We start from the raw sequence: 12,364 nt of genomic DNA on the forward strand, positions 1-12,364 counted from the left end.
TAGGCTGAAAATAGCCAGGAGTAAAGATGGGGTTGCTGCTGAGTCTGGCTGCATGTCTGGAACTATTCCAGAGCCAATTTTTTCTTTAGACTTACTTGGGTAGCCAACTCCCAGATCAGTCTGGGAGCCTCTCAGGGTGTAAATAACTTAACCTCAGGACTCTGTCTGGAACATCCTTTGGACCATTCTGTATCCTGTAGGTCCTAGTAACTAGATGGATCTAGATCTGGAGAAGGGTTTGATTCATAGCTATAATCCATCCCTCTCTACATTTCTTAAACTTGCCTCTAGCCTTGTGTTCAAAATGCAGTGGAGGTTGGATATTGGATGTTGGTCAGTGAGGAGGTTATGGCAACTTAGGTAGGAGCAAATCTAGGAATTTTAGAACTTCTTAAAAATCATCAGACTTAGTCCCTTTATTTTGCTGATGAAGCAGCTGAAGCCCAGAGTGAGAATTACATTATCTTTGGTTTAGAAGGCATTGTAGAAGTCATCCAGTCTGACCTCTCAACATCAGCATCTTACAATCTGGGAATATCTCCCCCAGCATTCTTGATAGCTGGTCATCCAGAGGATTGTCCTGCGAACTCATAACCTCTGAAGAAAACCTATTCTAATATAGAACAGCTCTAAGTAAAAGGAACTAACTAAATTGACATCTATTTCCCTGTAACTTTTATCTTCTCAGTGGTTCTAATTCCTTTCCTATGTAACATCTCCCAAGGTGTAAGACCTCAGACCCCCAAATTAGCAGATATCAGCATATCGTTTCCCTAATCAGAGTAAAATAGAACTGAAAAAGAACTTGATTGATACTATGAAGACAGGTCATTCACTCTTTTTTTTTTAAAGATTTTATTTATTTTTTGACAGAGAGAGAGATCACAAGTAGGCAGGCAGGCAGAGAGGGGGGAGGAAGCAAGGCTCCCTGCTGAGCAGAGAGCCCGATGCGCATGGCTCGATCCCAGGACCCTGAGATCATGACCTGAGCTGAAGGCAGCCTTGTAACCCACTGAGCCACCCAGGCGCCCCCAGGTCATTCACTCTTTCGTGGATCCAAAATTTCTTTTTCCAGCTGAGAACCACTGCCTTCTTAGATTTCTTCACTTTCTCTTCTGTCACTGGCACTAACATTTACCCTTTTTCATGGTACTTTTAATAAAGAAACATACGTTTTATCACTTTGTGAATATACCTGTGTTCCAGAGTATCAGGAGAAAGCAAATAGGACTGGAAAGGGCAGACTCACCCCTGCAAACTGGCTTCTCCGTTCATATTTGCTAGCCGTAGTTGGCCTCTCCATTTCTATTGTCTTTTTCTTAGCCTGTGAGGAGTCCTAACTGATCTGTTTACCTCCAGCCTTCTCCTGCCCAAATATAACATCTTTGCTTCTGTTAGAATGATTTGTCTAAATGCAAATTTGACCATGTCACTTCCTTGATTCAGTGGTTTCTAAACACCCAGTACTCTACAAGTTTTCCACTAAATGACTACTGATGATAGAGGAGCCTTTCTCAACTGGATTTCCATGAGAGAATTAAACCCTAATGCCATTAGGCATCCATTGTATGTAATGTATTAACTTTTTCTCCAATGCATCTGGAATGGTGCTAGTTATGTATAGTCTTGAGGAGAATTGAGAAAATAGTCACTCTAATCATTTTCTTTGTTCTGTGGATCAGATGAGGAACTGAGTGTGAAAGAGTGGGGAGAGAATGTATGTTCTTCAGGAGATCAGAAGCCTGGCTGGGAGCAACCTCAAAGAAAAACAAAACAAAACACACTAAATGTCATAAAAGTTTAGGGCTTCATCTTTAAATTTGTGTAGAATAGAATGTCCATAGTTAAAAGTGTTTAAAAAATATTTGTGAATGAACGTACTGATTTTATAGGAAGGTTTCCTAGGGCCCATGGAACTACATATATAACTACCTTTTTTCTCTTAGCCCTGTAGTGGGCATTTTATATGTGTTAAATTACTTAATGTCTCTAAGAAACTTGCCCAAGATTGTACAGCTAGTAAGGTGTCAGAGTCCAGGTACTAACCCAAGTATGTTTCAACTCCACAGCTTGAAGCTGAATTGAGTCAAGAGCCTTAGAAGTTTTTTTCGAAGTTTATCTTCACCAGAATGTAGGCCTTTTTTTTTTTTTTTTTTTTAATCCCCTTGGTCAAGTTAACTGTTGTGTTTCAGATCAAGCATAATTCTGTACTTCTTATGCTGAATATAACTAACTTTGATTATCCAAAAGGAAAATGAACAGTGACTCTGGTAATTTCATATAACAGGCAGTTTTGTCTGTCTTTGGTGGTTCTGAAACATACTAAATGGCTTTATTTATTTATTTATTTATTTATTTTTAAATATTTTATTTCCTTATTTGAAAGAGAGAGAGAGAGTGGGGTGAGGGGCAGAGGGAGAAGCAGACACTCTGCTGAGCAGGGAGCTGCGGGGCTAGATCTTGGGGACTCGGGAGGGAATCATGGCCTGAGCTGGAGGCAGACACTAACCAAGGGACTGAGCCACCCAGGTGCCGCTAAATGACTTTGTTTTGTAGCAGATTTACTTTTCTAATGGCAGCTAGCTTTTTTCATAAGAGGAAACCATCTTGCTATTGAAAACTTGGTTCCCCACCCATATGACATAGAGTTGACTCCATTTGTATCTGCTTACTCAAGGCCCTTGGGAAAGCATAAATGCTAAACTACCAAGGTATTAGAAGCATCCCCTGCCTGGCCTCCAGTTTTACGTGTACCTGACCCTCTGGAATCCAGTTTCCGATAAGTGTCCAGTGAGAACGTCTGGAATGTCTTGTCAGTGGCCACGTTCAGCACAGAATTTCAAGGGGATCTGGCTTCTTTAGTTCTCTGAGAAGCTGGAACAGATACTGAAATGATTGCTAATAGAGGGAGCTACAGTGACTGTTTTCAATCCTTCTCTGGCTGCACCATTGAATTTCTGGTTCCTTCAGAAAGCTTGAAATTTGGGAGTCTAAGAGCATCCAGAGGATGGTGTACAGATCCCTGTGAGGTTCAGTTTGTAGCCTCCTGCCTCCTTTCTTGTTAGAAACTCTTCACCAGTGAGTTACTAATTGATTGCATCTTAGTACCTGATAACCTTCTACATCATGTAAAAGAGAGGTTAGACTGGAAGGGAAAGTCCAGAGTTTGGATTAGAAAACCTGTTGAGTCAAAGGGGAACTTAGCAGAGGAACGGAATGAAAATTATTTCCTTAGACAGTAGACAAATATTCAGGAAACACCTCTGCACCCCAAAGATAGGCACAGCTGCCACACAGTGACTATTAAAGGGAGGTTCAAAGTTATGAGCAAACAGCTGATTCTCTTGGTTCTTGGGCTGTTGCTGTTGGTGACAGGAAATCTTGTTCCCCAAGCTGCTGGCTTCCTGTTTTATTTTTACTCTTAGTAGATCAGAATGTCCATAACAAGGAGCAGTCTGTTCCAAAGGGTTCTTCTCCCCCTTTGAGCCTGAAGGGCTTTTTTTTTGCCTTTTGGTCAGACAATATGTTGGTTCACTTTTAAGATCTATGATATTTAGCTTGGTTTAAGCATTTTCTATTCATAATCAACTTTTTTTTGGTGATGAGCTGGTGTTTTAAGATTTGATGTAAGTAAACCTCTGCTTTGCTTGTTCTGAAATGTATATAGAGAAAGAGAGGGAGGGAGGAGTTTGCGATTTGGGGTATGTTACCTTTGTGCTTTACCTTTTCATTTGAAGTGAATTGGCATTTCCCCTAGCATGAAAACCATTAGGTTGTACATTTCTTTAGTTTCACAAGATACAGAAACAGGACCTGCCAGCCCAGTGTGCCTTTGGCTGTAGCCAGTACCTGTTTTGTTGAGACTAAAACCTCCTCTATCCTTGTAAAGCTAGGAATTTGGTAATCTAATTCTAAAACAATAGCTCAGCATGAACCTGAAGTGGTGGGGGATTTCCTAGGGAAAGGGGCTCAGCTGACAGGATAAGAAACGGTAACCGGAAGGTTTCCGGATCTGCTCCAGACACTTCCTGCTGTCTCAAGAGCCTTTTGGCCCAGGTGTGTTGAACCGGATGTGAGAGAGAGAGAAAGAGAGAGAGAGAAAGGGAGCTGTTGGGTAGAAGAGAAAGGACTGGGGAATCTTATAGAACAGTTTGCTCAGCATCATGTTTGACATATTGAACATGTAAAATTTTCCTTGATATTCTTTAATTCTGTCAGTGTACAGACAAAACTTTAGTAGTGTTAATAGACACTGGGAGCTAGTGTTTAGTTGTACATTAACAGTCATCTATCAGGGAAGAACTGGAGAAGTTACGTTGGGATGTAGATCAGTGGAATCAGTATTGACAGCTTAATTCCATTGTGGAGATTATCGGATGACAGGAGCTCTTTTTTGATCCTTGTAATTGATCATCTGGAATCTGATCTGTGCTGATTATGGACACACCAAGGATGGGATCCGTCCAGACCATTCAGAGCCTGCTGAATGGACTGTTTTCTGACCATGCCTCTTTGACTCTTGTTGGTTGGAGTGCAGTTGTTATTTTAAGGTTTTTAGGTTTTTATGCTCCCGGTGTAACTCAGCCAGCAGTCACCAGTTCAGAATTTCTAAACGTATCCAGCATGCCTTCTAATAGCAAATCTTAAAGATTGAAGGGAATGGGGTGGGGGCTTAAAAAAGAAAAAAATGATGGGGGAGAAAAGATTTTTTAAAAGCTGTTTTAGATCAGAGCAAGACAAAAGGAAAAAAAAAAGACTGACACAGCCCTAGTGTGCCTGGAATTTGTGGTTGAGTAATACTTTCCTGTTACTTCTTTTCTAGGTTGTTTTTCATCATTCAGAGCATTGCCTGAAGCAGGTCCACCATGCCGTTAGTAACGAGGAACATCGAGCCAAGGCACCTGTGCCGTCAGACGTTGCCTAGCGTTAGAAGCGAGCTGGAATGCGTGACCAACATCACCCTGGCAAATGTCATCCGACAGCTGGGCAGCCTGAGTGAGTGCCGCAGAGAGCCTGTGCTTTGCCCTCAGGGGTCGTTGGTGCTCTTTATTTAGTTTCCTTCTCCTCCTGTGTTCCTGTTTCTCCCCCATCTGCCTTTCCTAGGTAATGTGAAAATGTATCCCCCCACCTTCCTGAAAGAGAGGTCCCTTTTTGGTACAGATTCTTCCCCTCAACCCTTTCTTCATCTACCGCCACCCTTTAGGTTCCCTCCACCTCCCCCTCCACCTGCTTCAAAAGAAATCTGTGGGAAGGGTAGCAGGAAGGGCTGCAGCAGAAACTGCAGATGGAATGACAGAGCAGAATTCTCTGTGTGTAAAGTGGGAGGTTCACAGAGCAGTATCTTGGTTGGGGAATGTGCCTGTAATTGCACGAGCTGTTCGATGTAGCTGACTTCGTCGAAGCCTCAAATGTGCCAGTAGTCTTTATCTGTCCGACACCCCCCTCCCCCCCAACTTTTCTTCCCAAAGAGGAGTAAAGCAAACATACACTCAGATTCTAGCCGACTTGTCTACCCTGGTAGACATTTAATTGTGCTGCAAGCCCCCAGGTCCAAGTTCAGGGTACAAATTACTTTTGCAGTCTCTGGGGTATTGGGAGTTTTGCAAGCTGCATTTACACACAATGACACAAAGTGTAGCTGGAGCCATTCTTCTTTAGGAGGAAGATGGGGTTTTAGTCCAGTCTGTTTTGGAGCTGAGGGAAAACCAGCTCAATGATTTTTTTTTTTTTTTTTTAATTGGCAAGAATGAATGAGATTGCCTTGGGTGGGGTGTATGCATGGGTTTGGATTTCACTCTGAATCAAGCTGATTTTGTTTGAAGCTGAGGTATGGGAAGGGCAGATGCTTGGATAGGCTCTGCATTTGTCTAGTGCCACTCTAGCTCCCATAAGAATGACCATCAAATTGCCATTTTAGCAAAGGCATCTTGGTATGAATTATTTCAGACACTCACCCTTCCTATCGTATCACTGCTCTTAGTAAAGGCAGTGGGACATCAGGAAAGCCTACCTTCCCCCAGATAGTATCAGGCCGTCCTTTAAAACAGGGCCCTGAGGAGACAGAGTTCTGTGACCATATGATGTATGGGGTCTGAGATTCCTAAGCCTTTACCTAGCTCACTTGATCCAGGGCTTAGGGAAACTTGGATGGGGTGTCAGGAAGAAATGAAACCCTGCCAGTGCCTGTCTTATACAAAGGAACACTGACAGCAGTGCAGCTGACGAGGAAGCACGTGAAGGTGGCAGAGAGCCTCACTGCTTCTTAAAAGCATCATTTCTGCTTCTGTCACCCTGAGAAGGCCAAATGGGTGGAAGTCAATCACACACTGGTTCCTTCTCCATAGGACAAAGGACATCTAGCTAATGATGCTTCTTACTCTCCCTCGGCAGGAGTTACGCTCTCTCTCAGGTGTTTTTCCAGGGTAGTGTTGATGGATGTCATTGCTCACTCTCCCACTTGTGATCAGACCACTCCTGTCTGGAGGAAGCCAGTCTGAGGGCCAGGGTTGGTTTGTGCCTATGGAAACAAGATTTCCTCACATTGTGGCGCTAACTGACCCTTTATTCATCCAGTAAATATGTATTGAACATATTTTATGTGCCAGATGCTGAGGGAATATAGCGATAATAAGAAATGGTCTCCGCCTTCCAGGAGCTCATAATCTACCAGAGGAGACAGAAATGAATAATTCTTACGGGGAGAGGGTGAGAGGGGAACTCATATTTGTTGATTGCCTACTTTACACCAAGTTTTAGTAGGATATTGACATAGATGTCAAGTAATTCCCCTGGGTGATCCTTTGAGGGTAGGTGGTGGTATTCCCATTTTTCAGGTGAGGAAATAAAGGCTCAGAAAAGTAGGGTGACTTGCCTAGAGAGACAGCAGCCAGTAAGAGGTAAAGTCAGACTTCCAAAGACTTTCTCAGCTCTGTCCTGTACTCTCTGTCTCTGCCAACACACTGCCCTGGTTCAGACCTCTGTTGACTTTTACCTGAACGATTGCCTTATCCTCCCTTTGGCTTCCTTTTCTCTGATCAACCCTCCTAAATCTATAAACCTAAAAATCTTGTGAATCTTAAGCCTATATCCCTGCCAGAGTGGTCTGCTTAAAACACAAATCTCACTTTTTACTTTTATAATTCTCAATTGTTTGAATTTTTGAAAATTAAGACTGTTAACTTTTGCAATTTAAAAAGTATGTGTTTTTTTTTTTAAGATTTTGTTTATTTGAGAGACAGAGTAGAGAGAACACAAGCAGGGAGGAGGGGAGGAGCAGAGAGAGGAGGGAGCAGCAGGCTTCCTATTGAACAAGGAACCTGACGTGGGGGTTCCATCCCAGGACCCTAAGATCATGACCTGAGCTGAAAGCAAACACCCAACCAAGCCACACAGGTGCCCTTAAAAAGTGTTTTTTTTTTTTTCTTTTTTTAAATGATTTTATTTATTTGACAGAGATCACAAGTAGGCAGAGAGGCAGGCAGAGATCACAAGTAGGCAGAGAGGCAGGCAGAGAGAGAGGAGGAAGCAGGCGCCCCACGGAGCAGAGAGCCCAATGTGGGGCTCGATTCCAGGACCCTGGGATCATGACCTGAGCCGAAAGCAGAGGCTCCAACCCACTGAGCCACCCAGGCGCCCCTTTACTTACTTTTTAAAAGAGTTTGTTTATTTGTCAGAGACTGCACGCACACCGCACACCGCCAGCAAGCCACAGCAGGGAGCTGCAGGCCGAGGGAGAAGCAGGCTCCCTGCTGAGAAGGAGCCCAGTGTGGGACTCCATCCTGGGACTCTGGAATCACGGCCTGGGCTGAAGGCAGCGGCTTAACCAGCTGAGCCACCTAGGTGTCCCTAAAAAGTGTTTTTATTTTTTTAAGATTTTGATTATTTATTTGACAGACAGAGGTCACAAGTAGGAAGAGAGGCAAGCAGAGAGAGAGGGAGAAGCAGGTTCCCCGCTGAGAAGGAGCCCAATGCGGCACTTGATCCCAGGATCCTGAGATCATGACCTGAGACGAAGGCAGAGGCTTAAGCCACTGAGCCACCCAGGCGCCCTTAAAAAGTGTTTTTAAGTAAGAGTACAGGGGCACCTGGGTGGCTCAGTCATTAAGCATCTGCCTTCAGCTCAGGTCATGATCCCAGGGTCCTGGGATGGAGCCTTGTGTCGGGCTCCCTGGTCAGTGGAGAAAGCCTGCTTCTCCCTTTCCCAATCCCCCTGCTTGTATCCCTGCTCTCACTGTCTTTCTCTGTCAAATAAATAAACAAAATCTTAAAAAAAAAAAAAAAGATTCCAGATCCTTTAAAATAAATAAACAAACAAATAAATGTACAAATGTTAAAAGTCTCCCCTGTTCCTCACTGTGGGATTGTATAAGTTTCTTGGTCTTGCATTCGAGACTTTTCAAGACTTGCCTTCCTTTCTAATCATTGTTCTTTTTCTTTTTCTTTTTTTTAAAGATTTTATTTATTTATTTGACAGAGAACACAAGTAGGCGGGGCGGGGGGCAGGCTCCCCGCCGAGCAGAGAGCCAAACGTGGGGCTAGATCCCAGGACCCTGAGATCATGACCTGAGCTGAAGGCAGACGCTTAATGACTGAGCCACCCAGGCGCCCTCCAGTGATTTTTTTTGCAATCCATCTTCTCCCAGGGATTTTACAATCTTCAAAAAAAAATTTTTTTTTAATGAAAAAGGAGGAAAGGGGGGGGAAAGGAAGGAAGAAAAAATGAATTATCAACTACTTGTAGTACTTCTGAGATAGACCACAGTCTCTCATACGGTGCCCTTGCTATTGTTTCTCCTGCCTGTAGATACCTCACAGTCCTTGTAGCTGATCTTCAAGGCCTAGCTCAAGGACCTCCTCCTCCAGGCTGGACTAAGTGCTTCTCTGAGCTCCTATTACGTGCCTGTAATTACTACCTACCACATTATATTGAAAATTATCTGTATCTCTTACACTAAATTAAAAGTTCTCTGATGGCAGAAATCATGTCTTGTTTGTTCTTAAACCCCAGTGTTTATCCTGCGTAGTATCTGGCATCCAATAGAAGCTCAGTAAATGTTTGTTGAATAATTCATGCCTATATTCTCGCCACCATTCCATGCTGTTGGTGCATAGAGAATACAGGGAAGGAGGTAATACTCCTGTGGGGAGTCAGTGCATGGTGTGGGAGTATAGGGAGAGTTAGGGAATGCTTCACAGAGGAGATAGATTTGAATCAGACCTTGAACGATGACTAGAATTTCATCTTGCAGACAGTGGGGCAGGAATAGGCTCATATGTGCTTCACATTCATGACCTTGGCCTCATGGCCTCATGTACTACCGCCAGAAGTGCTTGGTCTGGTAGGCACAATCCGATTATGGAATGGATAAAGCACAAAACTAAAAATTCCACAGTCTTGGATTGCTTCGTGATAGCATATCCAGAGTTTTTATTTTCCCTCAGTGCAGAGAGATTGGCATTTCACATATTAGGTTGCCGTATCTTAGGAAATATAGGCACAGCCAGCCAGCCTGTACTTTTGAGTCAGTATCCTGACCACCTGGTAGAATGGAATCCTCACTTGGGTAAATTAAGAAATTATGCTGTGATACTGGGTTTTCTGAGTGTAGAGGGGCCATGCCACTGGGGGACTACTCCAAGACTTTTAGACCTCAAGCAAAAGCAGTGCCATATTTGTAAAAATCAGATTTAACCTGTTCGTGTCTGCCTAAGATTCCATTTGAACAGTTCTGCTAATGGGGGGGCGGGGGAGGGCGGGGATTGAAGACTGCTTTGGAATCTCTTGCAAAAATATGGTTACCAACCATATTGTGAATGTCCTGATGTGATAGTGGATCTGTTTTGGTAATCTGAATGAATGAAATTTAACTCTGACCAAGGTACTTTAGTTTTCTCCTTATTATAAGTGTGTCACACTCCTATTTTCAGAGATTGGGGTAATATTTAGTACCTGAAGAATAGGAACTATCATATTACTGACTGGAATTATATCTTAAATTTCCTGTAAGTGTAAAATGGCATATTTAAATAACTCATAGTCTTGAAAGTCATCTGATGTGGTTGGGCAGTTTCATTGTAACAACCTAACATTTTTTAGCCCATTTATCCTATGACAGTTTGGTAAGGTTACAGATGAGGAAATTGAGGCTGAGACATTGTAACTTGCTGAAGAGTATGTAGGTATAAATAGAAAGAACTGAGATTAACTCCAGGTTTTTCTGATTGAAGTCTGCTGAGACTTACATGAATAAACCCAGGGTGGGCCTGATGTGATGATGTGAGGTGGGGAAACCTTCACACCACCTCCCTCCATCTTCAGATAGCATTCTCAGTGTTTACATGTTTATATGTTGGGGGTAAGATTTATCTTGAAAATCGCTTTCACATTCAGCCACTGCTCACACTACCACTACTCCCTTCACCAAGGAGCAGGAAATCCCAGGTATTCTTGGTGCCTTAAGGATGGGTTGCTTTGGGGTTTTCTTTTCCTCCAGAATAGCTAGTCAGTTAACAGGTTTTTTTTTTTCCCCTTAGTAATCCCATTGTGGGCTCAGACTCACGACCCCAAGATCAAAAGTCACATGCTCTACCAACTGATCCAGCCAGGTGCCCTGGTTAACAGATATTTTTGAGCCTGGTTTATTTTTCATAAGTAATGTTGTATGTTTATCTGCTTTAGCTTTCCAATCACAGTTTTCCATTACCTGAATGAACACGATGCAGTGTGGTTTTTATAGGAACTTAGCTGTATTATGGACAGGGATCAGATAACATTGTCAGCCTGCGGAACAGAAATTCAGCTTCGTTAGCCAGTTTGTGTCTTTGAACCCAGGAGCTTCCCATGGTTGTTTAAATCACAGGATCGTTCAGTATGCAAAAACTTGTTCTTTCCTTGATTAGAAACTCCTTATTGACTAAATTTACCAGCAATTCAAAATATGTTGTTGATTGTTCTTATCCTTACTCTCCAGGTTACACTGGGAAGGTGAGCTGCAGTTCACCATAAAGGTGCAGTTTTGGCCTTTTGACTAATATTTTCCCCCTCAAGTGTAGACTAAGCACAAACAAAGTTTAAAAGCTAAAAGTCAGAACCTACTTAAAATAGTTCTCAGTAGTTTTTTTGGTTGGGCACCATCACCTATGCCTACCTTCACCTTGCAAGTAAGAAACTCAGTATATTTATTCATGTGTGCCGCTTTTCATTCCTAGCAAGAATGTGCTTTGTGGCTTGGAATGACAATATGGAGGTAGTGTCAAATTGCTGGTAGGTTTCTTTGGCTGCAAATTCTCATTGCATTCCAGGGTTGAAAGTACGGAACTCTTTTCTTTTTCTAAAAAATAAGATACTGTGGAAAGAGACCACTGGTATGTTTGGTTTTCAGGCAGGGCTTGAAAATTTCAGCTTTTCACTTGTTCCCTCAGATGTAGATTTGAAGGATTATAACCTAAAGCAAAGACTTCCAAAGTTGCAGGTTACAGAACATAAAATAACCTTTTCACCTCTTAGAAAAAGTTTTAACTCTGTTTTGAGTCGTTGATAAATTCAAGGCCCCTCAAAGATACCACAACTCATCATGGTTATTGAATGTACTTCGAAGGTTCCATTGAGGATGTAATTTTTTATTTTTCATGTAAATTGTAGACACCTACAAGGTCCTCGTAACTCCCATTCTGTTTTCAAGAACATTTTACAAGGTGCTTTTACAGAGGAGCAAGGGGTGAAGGGCTATAGGCAAATGTGTAGACATTGTCTACTCTTCCAGGATTAGTTTTTTGTATTGCACCTTTTGATATTATTCAGCCTGCATTGAGTTCGTGACCATTCAGAGTTTGCCAAGAAGACTGTTAGAGAACAAATGCAGACTGCTCAGGCTATGGAGGGCGCATCTCCCATCTCCAAGAGCAAGCATCTGCATGTAACCCAAACTGTCCTGGAGGTGGGTGGGTTTGTCTTGGGGAGGTTGGGAATAAGATCTTTAGTAGCAAGTTTTTCTAATCATTTATGTCATTCTTATGCTCTAGTGACTTGGTTTCTTTGCTCTGTCAGGTAAATATGCAGAGGACATTGTTGGAGAGCTCTTTACTCAGGCAAATACCTTTGCCTCTCGGGTAAGTTCCCTTGCTGAGAGGGTCGACCGCCTACAAGTTAAAGTCACTCAGCTGGATCCCAAGGAAGAAGAAGGTAAGGAAGCTGAGCTCAGCATTTGCAGGCTTTGCTGAGCAGTTTCTTAAGATTTTTTTCTCCGGATTTATAAAAAAGTGAGGGGAAAAAATCACAGAGACCTATGGAGTTCTGCTTTGAAATGACACAAGCCCGGGTGGTGTAAAGAAACCTTTTTAGCTCTACCACACCCCCACATGCTCC

At 42.7% G+C, this 12,364-nt stretch overlaps 1 protein-coding gene across 1 annotated transcript in view; it reads left to right on the forward strand.

The window, feature by feature from the left end:
• The window catches only part of WASF2 (WASP family member 2), an 85,433-nt gene that overhangs the window by 58,911 nt on the left and 14,158 nt on the right, over positions 1-12,364 (forward strand). Inside the window, 2 exon segments of the mRNA XM_032303687.1 lie at positions 4,823-4,995; positions 12,047-12,181. Coding sequence (XP_032159578.1) covers positions 4,866-4,995; positions 12,047-12,181 — 265 coding nt within the window. The 5' untranslated portion in view covers positions 4,823-4,865.

This window comes from Mustela erminea, chromosome 10, assembly GCF_009829155.1.
Source record: "Mustela erminea isolate mMusErm1 chromosome 10, mMusErm1.Pri, whole genome shotgun sequence".
In the NCBI taxonomy this organism is placed as follows: domain Eukaryota; kingdom Metazoa; phylum Chordata; class Mammalia; order Carnivora; family Mustelidae; genus Mustela; species Mustela erminea.